At 32.3% G+C, this 21846-nt stretch overlaps 3 protein-coding genes across 3 annotated transcripts; all 3 read left to right on the top strand.

Moving 5' to 3' along the window:
* The first annotated feature begins 3704 nt into the window (after window positions 1–3704).
* On the top strand, window positions 3705–4184 carry LOC122591414 (putative F-box protein At1g47790). The gene has a single exon (XM_043763688.1). It carries the CDS (start codon window positions 3705–3707, stop codon window positions 4182–4184), a length of 480 nt encoding a protein of 159 aa, XP_043619623.1.
* Window positions 4185–9427: 5243 nt separating this feature from the next.
* LOC122591405 (F-box/kelch-repeat protein At3g23880-like) lies at window positions 9428–10585 on the top strand. Its single transcript, XM_043763680.1, has one exon. The coding sequence runs from the start codon at window positions 9428–9430 to the stop codon at window positions 10583–10585; it is 1158 nt and encodes a 385-aa protein (XP_043619615.1).
* A 9192-nt stretch (window positions 10586–19777) lies between these two features.
* Window positions 19778–20914, top strand: LOC122591399 (F-box/kelch-repeat protein At3g06240-like). The gene has a single exon (XM_043763673.1). It carries the CDS (start codon window positions 19778–19780, stop codon window positions 20912–20914), a length of 1137 nt encoding a protein of 378 aa, XP_043619608.1.
* The last annotated feature ends 932 nt before the right edge of the window (window positions 20915–21846 follow it).

Below are 21846 nucleotides of genomic sequence, written 5' to 3'. Positions count from 1 at the left end.
GTCCCACCTCAGCATTGGGCAAGATCTCATTTTTCAGGTATTCTTTTTTTTTTCTTGGAACAGATTATATTCACATTAGAACTTAAATTTTTCAGCATTGGAACAGATTATATATTGGTACTTAAATTTAACAAGGAGGGCAAAATTTGATGTGTTACTTAACAATATGTGTGAGGTCTTCAATAGTAAGATAGTGGATGCTAGAGACAAGCCTATAATTCATTGTTTAGAATTCATAAGGGAGTATTTGATGATTAGGATAGTCAATGTGGGGAAGGTTCAAGCAAATTGTGAAGGAGTGTTAACACCAACTGCAACTAGGCTGTTAGAGTTGACAAAAACAGATGCACATTCATATTCTGCTATTTTTAATGGACTGGATATGTATCAAATCAATGGACCTTGGGGAGATCAATGTGTGGTAGATATAAGTAAAATGACTTGTTCTTGTAGAGGGTGGGAGATAACTGGAATTCCATGTAAGCATGCAATTCGTGCTAATTAGGATATGGGAAAAAAAATAGCATGCAAGTTGGTGATGTTGAGACTTGGGTTGATCCCATTTACAGGCTAGACACATGGAAGTTGATGTATCAGTTTAAGATTACCCCCACTAATGGTGCTAACTTGTGGACTAAGTCTAGGATACCTACCACTATCATCCCACCCAAGTATCACAAACCTGTGGGGAGGCCTAGAAAGAAGAGAAGGAAGACTGCAGAGGAGATACAAATGGTTTCAAATGGTGAGTTGGCAAGGAATTTTGGTTCTGTGTATTGCAAAAATTGTGGCAAAGCAGGACACAACAAGAGGTCATGTAAGGTTGGTTCAAGCCAACCAACTCAAACAAGTCAAACTGCTGCAAGTGAAAGTGCAAGTCAACAAGGTCCAAATGCAAGTCACCAAGTTCCTACTGCAAGTCAAGCAACTAGTAGTGCCAGTCAACAAGCTTCAAGACAAACTGCAAGTCAAGCTCCAAATGCCAGTCAAACTGCTCCAGCTTCAAGACAAACTGCTCAAACCAAAAAAGCTCCAAGGCCCAGTCAAAAAGCTCCAAAGTCGAGAAAGAATGCTCCAATGGCCAGTCAAACAGGACCAACTTCAAGTCAGAATCTTCCCAGGCCTAATTCTCCATCTTACAGAATTGGTGGTGTTGTTAAAAGTCCAGGTGGTTCGAAGTGGATTAGGTTCAAGCCAACCTAAGTTGATTGTGTTGTGGTGGAATGTGTAATAGACAAGTCTTTTGGTTGATTATCATCTACTTATGTAATGCCACTTATTTATGTTTTTATGTTTTATGCCACTGAACCTTATGTGTAATGGTATCTATGTATTTGACTTTGGTATGTTTTGGTATCTATAATTTTCCCAAAGTATTGTGTTATGCATGTTTTATAGCACTACATTATTATTGATACTTGCATTCCAACAAACATAAGTACTAACAAACACAAAACACAAGTAGGCTGCCATTCCAAAGTTAGATAAATATACAAACACAAAATACACTTATTTTGGTTACAAACTTAACAGAAAAGTTAAAAAATTACAAACACAATCCAACTAAAAACAAATAGTTTCTTCCATTTTTTCACCTCTTTTTCTTTCCTTTTTAATTGTGCTTCCACCTCATTCTTTGACCTCAACAAACCTGGTATAATCATCATGGCTCGTTGACACATTTCAGGATCTACCCATCCAATGAATTTACATTTGGAACCCTAAACCACATACAAACAACGAATTAGGTTAAATATTTCAAACCTATTTGAAACTTGTAACAAAACAAACCTGGTTGGGACATGAGTAAAAACGTCTTCCTGGGTTCATGTCCGTCCATGAAGTTCGTATTATTGCTTGCTTCCCACACTAGCAGTACACCATTTTTTGATACCCAGAAAGAGAAATGAGATAAATAGAGAGATAGAAGAGAGAATTATTTTTGTTGGGTTAAATGAAAAAGGGAAAGAAAAAGAGGAAAAGTATATATAAAGGGAGGAAAGAGAATACTGTGGTGGCTGCACGGACGAAATTACCCTCACATGGGATGCACGTGAGGGAGAAAACGGAGGCTAGTAAACGGACGTTAAACTAAAGGACTGAATCAGAACCTTATCCACCTATAAAGGATTACCAATGTCATGTTGAAAACTAAAGGACGAAACATGATGTTTAGGGTAAACCACAGGGACGATCCGAGAAATTTTCTCAAAAGTCAAATGAAATGCTTATTTAACTGAGAAACCTTTGAAAGACATACCACAACAAAAGGATCTAAATTTATGTCCTCTTACTTCAAGAACTTGTTTTTCAACCGTTCATTCTTCCATGCCTTTGTGACCGCCGACATATGCAAGATAGTGCATAAGCAATATTTTAGTAGTATCAGTCTTACTCACACCGCTGATTAAGATTGAGTTGTTTTTGACTTTTTTCCTTGATTAACCATTTCCCTTGTTCAGCAAGTAATATGATTTTTTAAGTTATCTATAAAATATAAGAAAATGGAATATTACCTAAAAGCAAGTTCTGCAGTAGCAAATATACGAGGACTTTAGAGCCCCAAAATATTAATTTCTTATTTTGAGGTTCCTCTTTCAATAATAACTTCAATTTAGACTCACTAACATCAACATAACTAACTATTGCGGTCACAAGTATTCCTTGACTTGGTTAACTAATCATTCAAAAAGATTCGTGTTGGTCCGTTCAATCACGAGGTGGATGTATCTTTTTCGTAATCAAACAAATTCTAATAATACATTTACATATTTAATGGTTTCATTTTCAATAATATCATATTTTATTAGTTATAAAAGCCTCAAATCTTTAAACCAAAGTGTCACTCCTCAATTTAAAGATACGAAAAATGATAAGTTTTATATCTAGTAAACAGATGGTGATTTATTGTGAATCAGTGAGTGACACAGGTTTTTTTAGATATGGGCCATAAGGGGTGTTTAATAGATGATAATCTAAGATGAAATTACGTAGTTGTCTCCCATTTTTGCCCCCTCATGTTCGTCAGTCGTCTTCAATTCCTCTCCAATCAAAAGTCAAGGTACGTACACCCGACACGAAATGAAATGTAAGATACGGACTGTTGGGCTTTTGGTTCGTTGGCTAATTTGGGGAGGACAAATCTCTTAATAAATACGAGTACGTGAATGAGGGAACCAAATCTTCTAATCAATACATTATTATCATTATGATTATTATAACAAAAATAAAACAATGAAAAACGCATTTTAATTAAACAATATATACTCTATATAGAGATACAAGTTTTGTGTTTTCTAGGATGGTCCTGTCTTATTTAATACGAGTAATTTAAGCTATTTATTTTTTTAAGGGCACAAATATATAAGATCACTGACGTTGCTTTTTTAATATATCCAACTTTAATTACAGAATAAATCGAACTTAAAATACAAAGTTACAAAAGTAAAGTACGTAGATATATACGAATAGATATTTGATACGATCGAGTATATATTTGGCAACTAATTATTTGTTATTGTTATTTTTGTTTATAATAGTATAATATTTGACCTTCTTTATGGACGTCCCCTGTGGCCCTACCTACACGCAAACATTATTATTGAAGATATATAAGTCAATCATCATATATAATTTTGTCAGGCAGCACGTATTAGATCGAACGAGTACCGATTAATTAAGCACCAGTTATCGATTGGAAGACGATGGAGAAACTATCGGAAGACGTTTTAAACAACATATTCATCCGATTACCCGCGAAACAGCTTGTTCAGATGAGACGTGTTTGTAAACCCTGGAACGCTTTCTTATCGGAATCCTATTTCATCAAATCCCATCTCAATCATTCCATCCGCAACAAACATAATAATGAAATTGTCCTGGTCTTGAACCCTACATTATCTCGTTACCGGCGCCTTATCCCTGGTTCAGAACATGCTTTAACCTGCACAGCGTATGACCTCTCCCAATCTCCCATAATCGAACTCAATGATTTTGTTAAGTTACCCCGTAATTTCCCACAACCTGAGTATGGCAGCGGCCATGGTATAGGTTCCGTTAATGGCTTGATATGTTTTCATATTGGACATAGTGATCGTTATGTTCAAGGAATATACATATGGAACCCTTCTTTATCCGTTGTAACTTACGCCCCTCAGGGCCGTAACTTACGCCCCCTCCCTTGAGTCACTTTTCAGATTTTCGTTTGTTTTGCGCATCAATTTTCAAACGTCAGTTATTAGTCCCAACTATTACTAGATGGGTGCTGAAGACACCTCTATGTCGATGGTGAGTGAACTTTGCAACACGATCAATTAATCTGGATGTGACCAGTTTAGATTGATCGTGTATCAGGTTAACTGGAATTAAGTATTGAGGTGACAGAATATTAATACATGCAATAATATAAATGACGAGTATATAAACTGGTGAGACAATATGTAATTTTCAAGTGTATTTTATTTATTACTTGTTTAAATAAAATACAAGGTTGTTGCGGAACCAAGATAATACAAGAATGTATATATCCTAACAACCCATGAATTACAATTGATCTAAACTTGGAAATTCTCCTAAACAATCGAAACACTTAGAGTTTTGAAATGTTCCTTTTTGCGATTGAGAGAATATTGCACAAGTTCACCAATATTGCAGAATATATGTATTTGCAAAGTTGTTGAAAAAAAACTTGTGCAAGGACCTCTATTTATAGTCGAAGATTGAGCATGGGGATCTCAACTTCAACGTACAAATATGGTTGACAGCACACAAAAGTATTGTTAAAATAATCCTTTGTGTGTGTTAAATAAAGTAAGACAAAAGGTTACTTTATTCAACCACTCTACATCTTTGTATCTTTATCCAAAGACAATATCATTGTCCGGTTAAAAGGATGTAGAGTAAAAAGGTCCTCCTCGTAATCAGTGTAAAGCTTTGTAAGAGCATTTACACTGGAGGATTCTCCAGTTGATTGATCTGGTAGATTGTCAACTGGGCTTCGCTGCCATTGCCAATCTCTATCTTCCATTTGTTGTCTTTGACTTCAACTGGAAGGTCTTCAGATTCTAGTCTTCTGATCTCAACTGGAGGAAGTCATCAGTTGCTAAACCTGTACAATGCAACTGGACTTCTAATATTTCGGACAATTCCTCATGCTCTCCAGATGTCACTGGAGAGCTCCAGTTTAGCTTAAACTGGACCTAACATCAATAACTTTTGAACCGTAACTCCGTTTTAGACGAATGACCTATCGTTGGAATCGTGAGAGAGTCTACTTTCTCATAGTATAACTCTTGTAGCTTGAATCCTCCACTGTTTCCAGAAATGTCGTGTAAAGTGTCCTTGTTTATATTCGGTTGAATCAATAAGACACTTTAGGATTGTAATGTAACCGAGTTGAGTCCCAATTGTCCTCTAAGGTTAATTTACTCGTCTAGAACCTGGATAGGGTTTGACACGTGATTTGTAATGTATATGTTAATATGTGGTGAACGCTAAGCGATTGTTGGACGTTTACAACTCGACTATAACTTGTACTTAGCTTGCATATCCAATCAAAGTGTACGTGCTTGTTTGTTTGTTGCTTAATCGATTGATTGATTGTTCAGTTGACACATTGACTTGTTGCTCGTTTAATTACGCTTTCGCTTATGAATACACGTTGTGATTTGGTTAGTTGTGCATACATATAAGACGATCTTACTTTCAATGAGTTGGAGATGTGGTGGGAAGGTTGCGGGTGACCCTATATATAAGCATCAAAGGTTTCTTGAAAGTAAAATCGTATGAAGTGTATGTGCATTGTGTTGTTGGATGATGGAAAACGTTTTGATATGGAACGGGACATAGGACATTGCATGATAATATTTCCCCCTATAACGTATTATAGATTTGTGATAACGCTTAAGTCCATCTTGATGGCATAACGATAAGCCCACGATTTGTGGTATAACGTTGTTGATAACGATATTGTTTAACGTGTATATTGTATATGAATGTTTAGTTGAAACGTAACGTGATATGACGCATTTGAAATATATGTAAGTCGTAACGTGATATGGCGCATTATTCATTATATAAGTCGCAACGTTATGGGTATATTTATACTCACGTTATGGATTGTCGAATCCACGTTATGGGTATCTTTATATCCACGTTATGGATTGTTGAATCCACGTTATGGGTATCTTTATATCCACGTTATGGATTGTTGAATCCACGTTATGGGTATCTTTATATCCACGTTATAGATTGTTGAATCCACATTATGGATATCTCTATATCCACTTTATGGGTATTTTTATATCCACGTTATGAGTATCTTTATATCCACGTTATGGGTTGTTGAGCCCACGTTATTGAACGTTGCTAATCATTATATGAATCGTTGTTGTTAAACATTGATTGTATTGATATTGTGCTAACGTGAAACCTTTTAGGGTTTCCTTGGAACATGATTAGGTATTCTAATCCTCGTATATCGTTAACAGTTGTTATCCCGAGACACTTATTTCCTTTTACTTGTCCCTACGAACTCACCAACTTTATGTTGATCCGTTTTAGTACACTTTTCAGGTGACAGCTTAGCTCCAGGACGTATTAGATGATTGTTTGCTTGTTTATGCTAGAATTGGACTTGGACTCCTTGGATCCGTGATTACATGATCCTTTACATGCATTTAGATTTACTCTACATAATTTCCATGTCGTGTTGTGCTTTTCTAAGTGATACCCCATGATTCCGCCTTGTTAGGGTGTTACACAGGTTTAAAGAACCAATAAGCCCATTCAAACAAATGACGACCACACATGGCCCAGTATGGGCCCTATGAGTTAACAAACGAGTGTAAAGGCCCAATAAGCTCACATCATATATCAAACAGGTTTAAAGAACCGACAAGCCCATTTAAACGAATGACGAACACATATGCATGGCCCAATATGGGCCCATGTGAGATAACAAATGAGTGTAAAGGCCCAATAAGCTCACATCATATATCAAACAGGTTTAAAGAACCGATAAGCCCATTCAAACGAATTACGACCACACATGGCTGAACAATTTTACAATGATATGGATGAATTTACGGCTTGTGAGATAAAACATTTTGAATGATATGGATGGATTTTTTGAAATCAAGAAATTAAAAGACAATTTGTGTACAGAGTTTGACATGAAAGAATTGGGAAATCTGAAATATTTCCTTGGAATTGAAGTGTTAAGATCACAACAAGGGATATTCATTTGTCAAAAGAAGTATATACTAGATTTCTTAGCAGAGACAGGGATGATTGACTGTAAGCCAGCAGACACACCTATGATTATCAATCAGAAGTTGTTCATAAAGTTAGATGGCAAACTTGCTGATAAAGATAGGTACCAACGGATGGTAGGAAAACTAATCTATCTGGCACATACTCGTCCTGATATAGCTTATGCAGTTGGAGTAGTAAGTCAGTTCATGCACCAACCTCAAGAAGAACACATGAATGCAGTTCTGAGAATTATCAGATACCTCAAAGGAACTTCTGGTCATGGAGTATTGTTTAAAGCCAATGGTCATCTTAATATTCAAATATATACAGATGCTGATTGGGCTGGAGATAAAGGAAACAGACGGTCAACTTCAGGGTATTTCTCTCTAGTGGGAGGTAATCTTGTCACATGGAAAAGCAAGAAGCAAAGAGTTGTTTTTCTATCAAGTGCAGAAGCTGAATTTCGAGGTATAGCAAAAGGTTTAGCAGAAGCTTTATGGCTGAAAAGACTGGTGTCTGAATTAGGATTTGCTCCGAAAGAAAGTATTCAGATTATGAGTGACAATGAAGCAGCAATTCAAATCTCAGAAAATCCTGTGCAACATGACAGGACTAAGCATGTGGAGGTTCATCGACATTTCATCAAAGAAAAACTTGAAGATGGAATCATTAAGTTACCATTTGTCAGATCTGAAGATCAACTTGCAGATATTTTGACTAAAGCAGTCGGGACAATTATATTTAATAAGTGTTTGAACAAGTTGAATTTTGGTGATCCCACTATTCAACTTGAGAGGGAGTGTTAAAATTGAAGATTCAGGATCAGAACAAATTCATCATTTCCCGAAATAAAAGATTTTCATCGTAGGCAACAAGCTAGCAATCAAGCAATCAATTACGTCGATTTTGTTTTCTTTTTTAGTTCATAAATTTCTTGTATAAATTGAGGCAAAACTAAATGTAATTCATATCAATTAATAACAGGAACAAATTCCCTTTTACAATTATTGTCATTATTAATATTATTATTTAATTTATAATTATCTATTATCTATAATCTAAACTGATGACGGATTGATTAATCAGAATTAGATATATTTATAATATTTATTTATATTTATATTTTAGTTAAACCTTCTGTATAGTTACGTCCCCTACAAGCAAACGACATATATATATATACTAGGATTTTTTTATCCGCACGATGTGCGGCTGCTTTAAAAAGGTGCTCAATAAAGTGATATTTGAGTTAAACTTGCTTAAAAAAACATTTAATGAAACGCTTAATATGTGAACAAATGAGTGAATGGAATGGATCAATAATGATCGTAAAAAATAACATATGGACGAACAATCTATTTAGTTTCACTTAATTAAATTAGCAATAACGTATTCATTATCCAATCATTAAACTAATTGTTATATACACTTGTTTTGAACTAACTCTTCGTCCACCATCATAATATTTTTCTCATCATCACAATGAAAAATTGTATTGTTAAAAAACAAAAGAAAAAAGAGATTATATTAACCATTATCATAAAATTCAAAAAAAGATAAAAGAATAAAACCAAAAATTGTACATAATTTTCATAGTGATATGAACGAAAAAATTAACATAACTCTTTCAGAAAGTTATGATATTATACAAAGCTCTTAACTCATATAAGATGAATATAATTTAGTGGTGATAAAAAAGCTTATAAACTTTAAATATTGCCACTAATGATTAATGCGATGAGAGTTCTAACTAACCAACGGCCTGAACAAACTTTCATATAATCACCATAAAAAAACGAAAGGAATCTCATATAAATGTTGAATAAAAAAGATAATGAAATATCATTAGGTATAGACGTGATTTTTTAAACTAAAGAGAAGATATCATTTTATCTACTGAGAAGATCTTAGAATCTTACAATAAATATATATATATATTTATTTTAACATATATATGTTCATTTGTTTTTTAAATATATAGTTTATTTAAATAAAAATATGGAGTTGACACATAGGATAAAATCTTATGTGGTAATTTTTTAAATTAGTTTTAGATTGGTTAACTATTGTTTTATAAGAGTTATAAATAGATATATATAAAAGGACAAAGTATATATATAAAGTCGATCATCTCAGTATCTATTAAGCACCAAACAATATATTGAAGAAGACTATGGAGAAACTAACCGAAGACGTTTTAAGCAACATATTCATCCGATTACCCGCGAAGCAGCTTGTTCAGATGAGGTGTGTTTGTAAACCCTGGAGCGCTTTCTTATCGGAATCCTATTTCATCAAATCCCATCTCAATCATTCAAACAAAGATAATGAAATTGTCCTGCTCTTTGACGTTGCATTTGATTACGGTATTCTTTCATACCAAGCTTTTCCATGCGCAGCACATGACCTCTCCAAATCTCCTGTTATCCAACTCAATGATCATGTTAAGTTACCGTTTAATTTCCCACAATCCGCATTGAATAAGTACGGCGGCCATGTTATAGGTTCCGTTAATGGCTTAATATGTTTTTATATTGGGCGTTATTATGATGTTAAAGGAATATACATATGGAACCCTTCTTTATCCGTTATAATGTGCTTGACCGATGTACATACTGGGGGTTATAGAGAATTAGGTTTTGGGTTCGGGTTTGATCCCAAGACGGATGATTACAAAGTGGTTAAGCTTCCAGACGATAATCATGAATCTGGCCGCTGGAGGGAACCAGTTGAGGTGTACAGTATGAAAAAAGGCTCTTGGGAATTCATTGTTGATAAGTTTCCCAAAGGTGTTCACAGATATCCCAAAGATGTAAGTAAATGCTACATCGATAATCATGATGGCCATATTCATTGGCTGTGTTACTACTTTAATAACAAGGTTGTCAGAATCATCAAAACAATAGTAGCATATAATTTGGGCGGAGAGTCCTTCCGTCACATATCTCTTCCAGATTCCATAGCCTACAACGATCAATATCGTTGGCACAACGTATTGAGCATGTTGGGCGGAAAGCTCTGTGTGGTGTCATGTGCTAGAGGTGATGATGGTAAGTTTGAAGTGTGGGTAATGAACGAGTACGGCGTGGCTGATTCTTGGGTGAAAAGCCACGTGTTGTCAAAATTGAATTTGGAAGCAGGTACATGTAGAAGACCATTTGGATTCACACTAAATAATAAGTTTCTCTTTTACGATCGTTCTAGGGGTTTATTGGGCTGGTATGATCAAGACATAGACAAGGTTACACACTTTCGGAGTGATACTGCTGACCCAACACGAGTTGTTCAGTATGTCGACTCTCTTGTTTGGTATGCAGCACCTACCACTTAAGTCTGGAAATACCTGATCGATGGATCTCTTCTTGATTAGAAGAATCTTCAGAAATTAAGAAGCATTAGTACGTAATTAGTAAGTGGGACGGAAACAAAGGCCGCCGGGCTACTATTCTACTAACAAGAAGCTTGAATCATATCAGCTACTCGCTGTTATTCTTCATATCCTTTTGTTGCAGAGCTACCATAATTTACATTATAATTATTAAAATGTCTTTATTAGTTGATATATTAATTTTCTCTAGTCAAATCAATTATAAATGGAACAAGATCGATCTAGCAGGTACATACTCTTGCTTTGTGATACATACTTATTAACAGACAACTAAATACTATCATTCTGTTTCTTGAAACGAATGGTTATGTTTTCGAGTCCAATTGGTTGCATATGTATATGCATGGTCTTTTGGTTTCACAATATTAGCTTAATTCATAGTGTTGTCTGTTTGAAATGTTATATATTAATCCTTCCTAGCTAGCCAAATTAACGGACCGGGCTGTTGATACTAATTAATACAAGCTAGTACGTTTTTTTGGATTGGCCTGCAGGTGCACAAGTGCGTAGTTGAGGTAAGTTAAGTTGTTTTTGACTATTGTACTTTAGTAAATTATTGATCAGGTCAATATATCAAAGTATAATTGAATGGCATCCTGGGTCAATATGGACTGGTGTAAGGCTTCTTCTTAAGGTTTAATTAGTTTGTTTCATATTAGATGATGGGTTTGGGCCAAACGGGCCACATACACCCTTCATAATATATTTGGTCAGTTTATAAAGTGGTTAATTTGCATTTTGATCAATTTTATCTGCTTTGGCCACACTCACAACAGGACCGTACGGTGTCTTCATGATCAGTGTTTTTGGCATATATATAGTGTCTGATAGATGTTAACAAACCCTTAGCACACAAGATATGTACTTATTGTATATGTTCTGTTTTTCTCTTTTGTTCCTCATCACATAATATACATGAATGCCACATAAATATCACATATGTATAACATATCTCATGTTATATAGTAATATGATCCTCTAATTTATCTGTAAAATATGAGTATATGAGAATGGAATAATTACCTTTAGGCATGGCAAAATGGGCGGGGCGGGCGGGTTTGGGTAACGGGTCAAAATGGGTGCGGGTCCAAACGGGTATTTTCAGGAATGCGGGTCAAACGAGTGCGGGTCCAAACGGGTTGGGTGCGGGTCGAGTGTGGGTCAACCTCTTTTTTAATAATTTACCCACCAAAAACTTATGATGTTGACTAAAAATGTTGGTCATTTTTCTGTGTTTCCAGCAAAGTTGGTCATAGACTCAAGGTTTTTTGACATGCTACTAACTCTCTTAATGTTGCCCATTCTGCTTATGTCAATAAACTATAGAAGTTGAAAACACAATTTTTCTTTAAAAAAATGGCAGCAATTTATATATTTATATAATAAACTATAATAAGAAATTGCAAAATAAAATATCAAATATCAATTTATAAGTAAACCAAACTGAAATTTAGTTTCCTAAAAGTGAAATCAAACACATAGAATTATAGAAATCATATAGTGTAAGTAGATAGATGACTAAATTAATAATAATAATAATAATAATAACATCCGTGATATTTGACTATTTGACCTTTGTGTAGAAATGGGTTAGAAATGGGGGTTATAAGGAGGGGGTATTGTAGGTGTGTCTAGAATAGAGAAAAACTAGAATGGTGTTAGAAGTAAGTTCGAAGTAGGGAGTTATAAGAAGGGGCCTTAATGATCGAATAATCACAGTGATATCCAAGCGTTGAAGCGAGAAGTATATAAACTTTGATCTACGTTCCCTCGTTACATTTGGAGATACACTATGGAAAAAAAAATTCTTTTGGAAAGACTCGAATCTAGCTAACACCTTTCCCACATTGCAAGATATGGGTGGTCCATCTCCTTTTAAGGGATCTGGGTTGTTAATTTTTATTTACCCGGAAATTAAACAATATTTAATTACTAGTATATTGTCTAGCCCGTATTTAAACAACAAAAAAAATGGGTTGTTGACTTTCTCTCCATAGAAACTTCATTAACTGGGTTCTTGACTTTTCATACTACGCCTGAACAAAATAAAAATAAAACGAAATCAAAATAGCCTTAATTGTTTTCTTGTTCCATAGTATATAAAACAAAATAAAAATAAAACGAAGAATCTTTTCTTTTTTAATTTATTATACATAACAGAGAAGGAAAAAAAAAGTCCCACCAAGTTGAATGTTTTCTCTCCTTAGTTTAAATCCCACCATAGCAATTCCTACAAGAAGGCAGCCAAAATCCAAAAAGATCGAGTTTAATACCCAAGGTATGTATTGTCTTTCATAATTTTGGTTTCTAAAGTATGACCCGCAACTGTTCGACGTAATGTCCCAATTAGCTCTCAACTTTTTTTTTTTCCTTGAAATAAGATAACTATATCATTTGGTTTCTAAATTGATGTACTTTAAGTTAAGCTACCATGTTTTGAGTAAATATATATAGTCGTCAGTCATGATATGATGGAAAGCAGCATGGTTTGGATTAGTTGTAAACACCATGCTCCCCATCTCGTCGTTTTCGATCCTTATCCCATGCAAAGGTTGGAGAGTCTTTCTACAATTTAGGTAGAAAATAGAAGCAGCCTTTCTACTTAGGTAGAGCTAAGGTCTGTCTACATCTTAACCTCCCTATGCACCGTCGAAGTTTTGAGGCTCAAAACCCGCAGAATGCGACACTGAGCCGTTTCTAGTCATGTATGATGGAATAGGCTGCATTCTTGCAAGCTACCTAGGTCGTTGTGAAGACGGTCGGAATCCCCTGCAGAGCTAATTTAGTAGAATAAATTCTTAGTGAAGGTGGGATTTGAGCCAAATGCTACGTGAGCTTCATTTACCTCTCCTGCAATGGGGATGACATCGGCAGGTTCGGGTTGTTAGAATTTGAACCTTTTCGAAATAACGAGTCAAGCAATTGTCATGTTATCAAAATTGAAAATTTATGGTGTTTCCTTTAATAGGTAGGAAGATTAATTAATTAATTGGCTTTAAATTTGGAATTTTATTACATAGATTTTTAATAAAGATAGAAACTGAATATAATTGTAATCTTTTAAAATATAAGCAAATCGTATAGCCATTATAGTTAAAGATAGATCAAGTTAAAATCTCATGTACCTCAAACTTATAAATTACTAAGTTTTATAAGTAAACTAGTATTAATACCCATGGATTGATATAACATGCATTATATATTTTTCAAATGTTTTTTTAGTTTACTCTCATTTAAGTTGAAAGAAATTAGCAAAGCAAATTAAAATGAAAGAACAGATTTATTTAATGTTAATTGAAAGGACATAAAATATGTCTAAAAAAATATAAATTGGAGTAATTATATAAATATGCATATCATATACTATTGATATATATTTAAATAAATTATTAAAGAATTTTAGACATTGTGAAACTCCTTTTAAATCTGCATTATATCATAATTAAGTTAGGAAACACTTTAATAATTATCTATTATAAAGTCTAATACGTAAGAATATGATTTCCATATATAAATTTGCAAATTTATTTATTTAAGTAAAATATGACATTAAAGCTTGTGACACGTGTCGTGTTAAGAGATATGTAATCCTGTTTTAGTTTATTTGTATTGGTATACATATATAAATTTGATTTGATTTGATTTGACCGTGTGATTGTGAGATGAATATCATTACGATTTAGTACAGTACTATAACTATTTTATATTTTTAATATATATTATATTAAACTTGAAAGTAATTTTTAAAACATTTAATATTTTCATAAGCCTTAAAAGCTTCGATGTATGGATTGTATGTTTGAGTATACTAGCACGGTACTGAGTGGTGTGGTGGTGGTTGTGGCGGCAATGGTGTGGTGGTGGTCCGGTGGAGGCGACTGTTGGTGGTGGAAGCGGCGTCGAGTGGTGTAAATAACTGATGTAAAGGTAATTGATGTAAAAAGTTAATGAAGATATTTTGGATAAATGATTCATATTGTAATTTAATCATAAATGGTATTTTAGATAATTCCTTCATAAATTTTAAAGAGGGAGTTATAGAAGAATTATGATTAAGTGTAACACCCCACCTAGGCGGAATAATGGGATATCACAAGAAAAGCACAACACGACATGGAAATTAAGTAGAGACGAATCTAGATGCATTAAAAGGATTGAGAATCCATACAATTTAATCAATTACAAATCTGAGACCATGCAAAAATGCATAAGGAGCACGACCATCAAACGTTTACAAAAGAGAGTACAAAAGATGGCATATGGTCCTAAGCATAACCCATAAGCGGGAACAATGAATCACGGATCCACAGTAAAGTCCAAGTCCACTCCTAGCATGCAAACAATCAATCATCATCCTATACGTCTTCCATTAACCTGTTCACCTGAAAAGTGTACTAAAACGTGTCAACATAAAGTTGGTGACTTTGTAGGTTTGAGTAATAAGAGTAAGTGTCGGGATAACAACCGTTAGCGATACACGAGGATTAGAATACCTAATCACGTTCACACCAATCAACACAATCAATGGTTACGTATAACGATAGTTATAATGGCACGACTTACATGATGAACAATGCGCGATATCACGTTACGACTTACATATATTTCAAATGCGTCATATCACGTTACAACTTATATATATTTCAAATGCATCATATCACGTTACGACTTACATATATTTCAAATGCATCATTTCACGTTACGACTTATATATATTTCAAATGCGTCATATCACGTTAGCAAGCAAAATAATCAAGCATTCAATATCTAGTTTCATACATAACGAGCATATCCACTGATAACCGTTAAATAACGAGTACACTTTTCACCCCCAAATAATACAAGCATAAGGGCTACGAAACTCACCTTGAGCGGCTACAACAAGTTAAAGTCAAACTATAAACGTCCAACAATCGCTTCATGTGCGTCACCTATCAAATACACATTTTACAATCACAAATCAAACACTAATCGTAGCTTTAGAAGAGTAACTCAGCCTTAGAGGACAATTGGGCCTTGACTCGGTTACGCCACAACCCTAAAGTGTCTTATTGGTTCAACCGAATATGAACAAGGACACTTTATCACATCATTTTTGGAAATGGAAGTGGATTCAAGCTATAAGGATTATACCATGATAAAGTATACTCTCTCACGATTCCAACAATAGGTCACACGCCTAAAACGGATTTACGGTTCAAAAGTTATAAGCGTTTGAGGTTGGCAAAAGATTTTGTTCGGGCAGCAAGTCTTCACTGCGCCGCAGTGAGGACCAAACAGTCCCACTGCGCCGTAGTGAGACCCAAAACACCAAAAATGAGTTTATGACATTTTGAAGATAAAAATTAATTTATATATAGTTGTGATGCTTTGATACGGTACTCAAATAATACGACGATGGTGATGGTGGCAACGAATGGTAGTAGTGGTGACGAATGATGGTGGTGGTGGCGACATCAAGTAGTGTAGCTAATTAATGTAGAAGGTCAGTGGATATATTTTAAAAGTAAAGAGACTGGTGGCGTAATTTAATCATCAAATTTATATAGGTAAATTTCCTTATCCTAAAAAATGTAACTTTTTTAGAAGGGGTGATATATTTCTTTTTAGAACGAATAAGTAGTTAATAGTTTATTTAGATTTTGAGATAGCCGTTGTTGGATTTGATCAAATTCAAAAAGTCCATAACAACTAACAAAGTGATTTATGACATTTTGATGATGAAAAGTTTTAAACTATTCAATTATTTATATAGTTTAAGACAACAGTGATGGTGACGACGACTGGTGGTGATGACATCAACCGATAATAGTGGTGGCGAATGATGGTGGTGCAGCAAAATCAAGTGAGATAGATGACATCAACTGGTAATAGTGGTGGCAAATGATGGTGGTGCAATGGCATCAAGTTAGTGGATATATTTTAAAATTGAAGAGACCGGTGGTATACTTTAGTCATTAAATTTATATAGGTAAATTTCTTTATCCTGGAAAATGTCGTTTTTCTAAAGGGGTTGATATATATATATATATATATATATATATATATATATATATCTACGTTAATTTTAGGTTAAAAATAAAAATAATATTAAGAATTTAGAAGGAAAGCATATACGTTAGTATCCTATTCATGTTTTACAAAATTAATTAAATAAACAAAATAAGATATTACTATTGTATCACTAAAATATTATAATTGGGAGGGAGATTCATTCACTCTTTTTGTACGTAAGAATAGAGAAACCATTGTTTAAACTATAATTTTAAATTTTACCACTGGACGGTAATATTATACAAGTAATGATTAAATGAAGATATCATAATTAGTAGATAATATATGTTATTTTTAATACTTATAGACCATTAAACACTATAATGTAATAAATTTATTAGAAAATATCATAGAAACATGATTACTAAATATTTTCGAATTTTATATTACACATATAGCTACTTAAAAGAATTTGTTTTAACAATAAAATGCTACATAGTACTTGCAAAAGAAAATGAATGTCACATAAGTTATATATAATAAAATGATAAATAATTTGGCTTTACCCCAATCTAACAAATATTTTCTAAGGATTATGCTTAAAAGATTGAAAACTAAAAATGTCATGTATGATGTATTGAGATGAGTATACCATAAAATAACATTTAATTTAAATTTAAATAAGAGTTATTTAACTAACAATGGACAAATAAGCAAAAATCCTACTTGTAATTCAATTTAGAAATATGCTATTCAAACTTTAAAGTAGAGAAACTAATAATAATAACTATTTTTAATGTATATTTACGAAGAAAAAAAAACTAATTCTTTTCAACATATTATTATCATTACCATGTATTATTTTTTTTCGATCTATTATTATCATTTGTATTTTATTTTATTACATTTTATCTTTATAAATATATTGTTCAAACGGTAAAGTTTTTCCAACATAATAATTAATAAAATACTTCTTTTGATATAAATTCAAATAAACTATATACCGCAATTTATACTAAAATAATATAAAAAAAAGTACTAAAAAATCATAAAATTTTGAATAGTTAATAAGAGAGGGTTTGAATAAAATAATTCATATATTTCATAGATATGAAAGGCTTAAAATCGACTCAACTCAAACTTAGGTAAAAGATGTCATTATCTATATATAAGAGAGTTTTAAATTATACTCGTACAATGGAGAAACAATGACCATTAGATGAGTTTCTATTTTTAAAGCACGGTAAATGCGCAATGCAGCGGTGATGATTGTGACGGCGGTCTGGTGGTGTCAGCGATGGGTGGTGATGTCGCAACTATTGGTGATGGTGGCGGTGTCGAGTGGTGTAGGTTGATGTAAATGTAGTTGATGTAAATGTAATTGATCTAAATGTGTATGAAAATATTCTAGAAGATAAGAGATTAATGGTGTAAATTAACTTTATAATTGTTCAAACACAATATCAATCATTATACTTTTTAGTGTAGACAAATTATAAATCAAAACTTAAAAGAAAAAATAATAATAACTATTTTTTAATGTATATTCATGCACTAATTCATATTAATCTATAATAATCATTATCCTGCATTATTTTATTTAAATCTATTATTATCATTTGTATTTTATTTTATCTTTTATATATTTATTGTTTAAATGGTAAAGTTTTTCAATATTGTAACTAATATACAACTGTATATAAATTCACATAATTTATGTGTTGCAATTTATTAAAAAATAATATAAAAAGACTAATTATACCAAAAAAAAAGTTGAAAGAAACAAACAAACCATGACTTAATAAGAAATCAAAAGGAATAAACGATTATGGCTAGGAATAACAATGAAAGTTGTTTTGAGATAAGAAAATATAATCTATTAAAAATAAAGAATCAAAAAAACTGTAGATTAAGCTCATAAAAATACTTTAAAACTTAAAATTGAATTTTTTTTTTTTTTTTTATTAAATCACAATAAACTTTTCACACACAGATTTCGAATGATAGGTAAAAAGAGGGTTTGGATAAAATAGTTCATACAATCCATAATATAAAGAGCTTAAAATCGACTTAACTCAAACTTAAGTGCAAGATGACATCATTTATATATAAGAGAGTATTAAATTATTAATTAGAAAAACAATGATTATTAGATGAATTTCAAATTTCAGTTACAATGTTTAGATCAAAATGATGAATGTTTAGATCAAAATGATGATTCATATTGACTTTAAAATTGATCAAACACAACATTAGTTTTTCTACTTTGTACTTTAAACAAAATATAACTTTGCATATCTACATTTATTAATGTATGATAATTAAAATAAATATATATATATATATGTAGAAAAGGTTTCAAAAGAGTAAAATTTATCTATAAAATTAATTTATAAATTTTGACTTTATGTTATACATATATCAACTGAAGCTATAATATATGTATCTATAACAAATAAGTTAAGGCTAAGTTAAGTTTAAGTAAGTTAATTTCAAATTTCACCAAATCAAATATCTCTAATATTTTTGTATACATGTTAAAATATATACCATGAAATTATAAATGTTGACTTTATAACCTTTAAATTTGATTACATGAAACCAATATTTTTTATCTATATTAAATAGAAGAATAAATAATATGTTAAAAATATATATTTATATGATTTTTCTTATTTAACGTCAAATAGCTCATCTTATGTAAAAAATCAAATATTTATTAAATTTTTTATTTATATCAAATAATATGTTGTCATGAAATAATAACATGTTATAAATCTACCCGCGTATCACACGGGTCAATAATCTATTGGCCTATATATGTGACTTTTTGACGCTCCTAATTCCATATATATAATTAAACCTTCCCTATAGTTACGTCCCCTGCAAGCAAACAACATATAAATATAAGGACGAAGTAAAAATAGTTATTATTACGAAATAGGATATATACAAATAGATATTTTTGTTACAAAAGTAAAGTACGTAGATATATACGAATAGATATTTGATACGATCGGGTATATATTTGGCAACTAATTATTTGTTATATATTGTTATTTTTGTTTATAATAGTCAGGCAGCACGTATTAGATCGAACAAGTACCGATTAATTAAGCACCAGTTAACGATTGGAAGACGATGGAGAAACTATCGGAAGACGTTTTAAACAACATATTCATCCGATTACCCGCGAAACAGCTTGTTCAGATGAGACGTGTTTGTAAACCCTGGAACGCTTTCTTATCGGAATCCTATTTCATCAAATCCCATCTCAATCATTCCATCCGCAACAAACATAATAATGAAATTGTCCTGGCCTTCAACGCTGCAATTCGATACAGAAAACATGCTTTACCATGCACAGTGTATGACCTCTCCCAATCTCCCGATATCAAACTCAATGATCTTGTTAAGTTACCCCATAATTTCCCACAATCCGCATTGCATGAGTACGGCGGCCATGTTATAGGTTCCGTTAATGGCTTAATATGTTTTTATATTGGGCGTTATTATGATGTTAAAGGAATATACATATGGAACCCTTCTTTGTCAGCTGTAAAGCTTCTTCCTCCAATTTCAGAGCCCTTAATTCAATATGATTATAAGAATAATGGTCTACGTTCTAGATATATATTCTCTTTTGGGTTCGGGTTTGATCCCATGACAGATGATTACAAAGTTCTTAAGATTACACATGATCGTGATAAATCAGTCTGGTTGCAAGTTGAGGTCTACAGTATAAAAAAAGACTCTTGGGAATTCATTATTGTTGATGATAGCTTTCCCGAAGATGTTGTCGGTATATTTGTAGATGATCATGATGGCCATCTTTATGCTTTGAGTTACTTTAAAAAGAATCACATCCAAAAAATAGTAGTATTTGATTTGGGTGTGGAGTCCTTCCGTCAGATGTCTCTTCCAGATTCCGTCGTAGCCAACTGCAACATATTGGGCATGTTGGACGGAAAGCTTTGTTTGGTGTCATATACTCAACATGATGGTAAGTTAGAAGTGTGGGTGATCATGAACGAGTACGGTGTGGCTCGTGACTCTTGGGTCAAAAGCCACGTGCTGTCAAACTCTATATCGAAAGCATGTGGAGACATAATTCCATTTGGATTCACATCAAATAATAAGTTTTTTTTTTACGCATATTCTAGGGGTTTATTAGGCGTGTATGATCAAGAGACATACAAGGTTACATACTTTGGGAGTTTTACATCTGGCTTAGATGAAGTTGTTCAGTATGTCGACTCTCTTGTTTGGTACTCGTAACTAGATTTTAGACCCGTGTCTAACACTGGACGGTATTATAAATATTAGATCTTCGTACATTTAAGTAATAAAAGTTTATAATTTTGAAGATATACGGTTCTAAGTGATATACTTTGCAAGTTGTACTACAATAATCATAGGTTCGTTACTGTCATTATTAACTGAGACATTCTGATGGAATTGTTTGCCGTAATCATTCCACAAGGCACATCTATAATAATTTCTTTATAATAGAATTTTTTGAAAACAGTTGTACTCATAATGTTGATATTATTATAAAATATAATTAAGAATTAAAATATAAACATGCTTGTGATCTTGTAATTGACATTCAAGTATATGTAACTTCAAACATTAATACGCAAAAATAATATATAAAAAAAGAGAAAATAATGTACCTTTTTTATTGAGAGATAAAATTAATAATGAATGAAGTTTATATTGATTTGGATTTAGTATTCAAGTAACCTCTCTTGTAAATCATGTTTTCTTTTATGATCATCTCATGTTTTGTGATTCTTGTTGTGTTTAGGATAAAGATATTGTATATCGTCATCTGTTATTATGTTTGGGATATGTATCTACACTTCAAATTGTGTTTATATTAAATATTAAACTAAATATTAATATTTATAATTTATAAAAATCTAATCTAATATTTGTTAATAAGTCATTAGGTTTTGAAATAATTTTTTATAGACATATTTCATATGTTGAAATTTTTTTAATTAAATAAATGATTGTAAATTTTAAAAGAATTTCTCAAGTTATGGCTAAAAATAAATATAAATTAAGTATTAATGGTTAAAAGGTGTAAATTATTGATGAAAAAATAAAAAGTATAAATTATTGAGACTTTTTAAATATAAATATCAATATAATAATATTAGGTTCATGCTTGTTTTGATCAATTTAATATGTTTTGGCGACAC

This window comes from Erigeron canadensis, chromosome 1, assembly GCF_010389155.1.
Source record: "Erigeron canadensis isolate Cc75 chromosome 1, C_canadensis_v1, whole genome shotgun sequence".
NCBI lineage: Eukaryota > Viridiplantae > Streptophyta > Magnoliopsida > Asterales > Asteraceae > Erigeron > Erigeron canadensis.
This window is presented reverse-complemented; position numbering and strand designations above follow the sequence as displayed.

Coding starts and splice junctions, on each gene's coding strand:
- LOC122591399 (XM_043763673.1), top strand. CDS start 19,778: ATGGAGAAACTATCGGAAGACGTTTTAAACAACATATTCATCCGATTA.
- LOC122591414 (XM_043763688.1), top strand. CDS start 3,705: ATGGAGAAACTATCGGAAGACGTTTTAAACAACATATTCATCCGATTA.
- LOC122591405 (XM_043763680.1), top strand. CDS start 9,428: ATGGAGAAACTAACCGAAGACGTTTTAAGCAACATATTCATCCGATTA.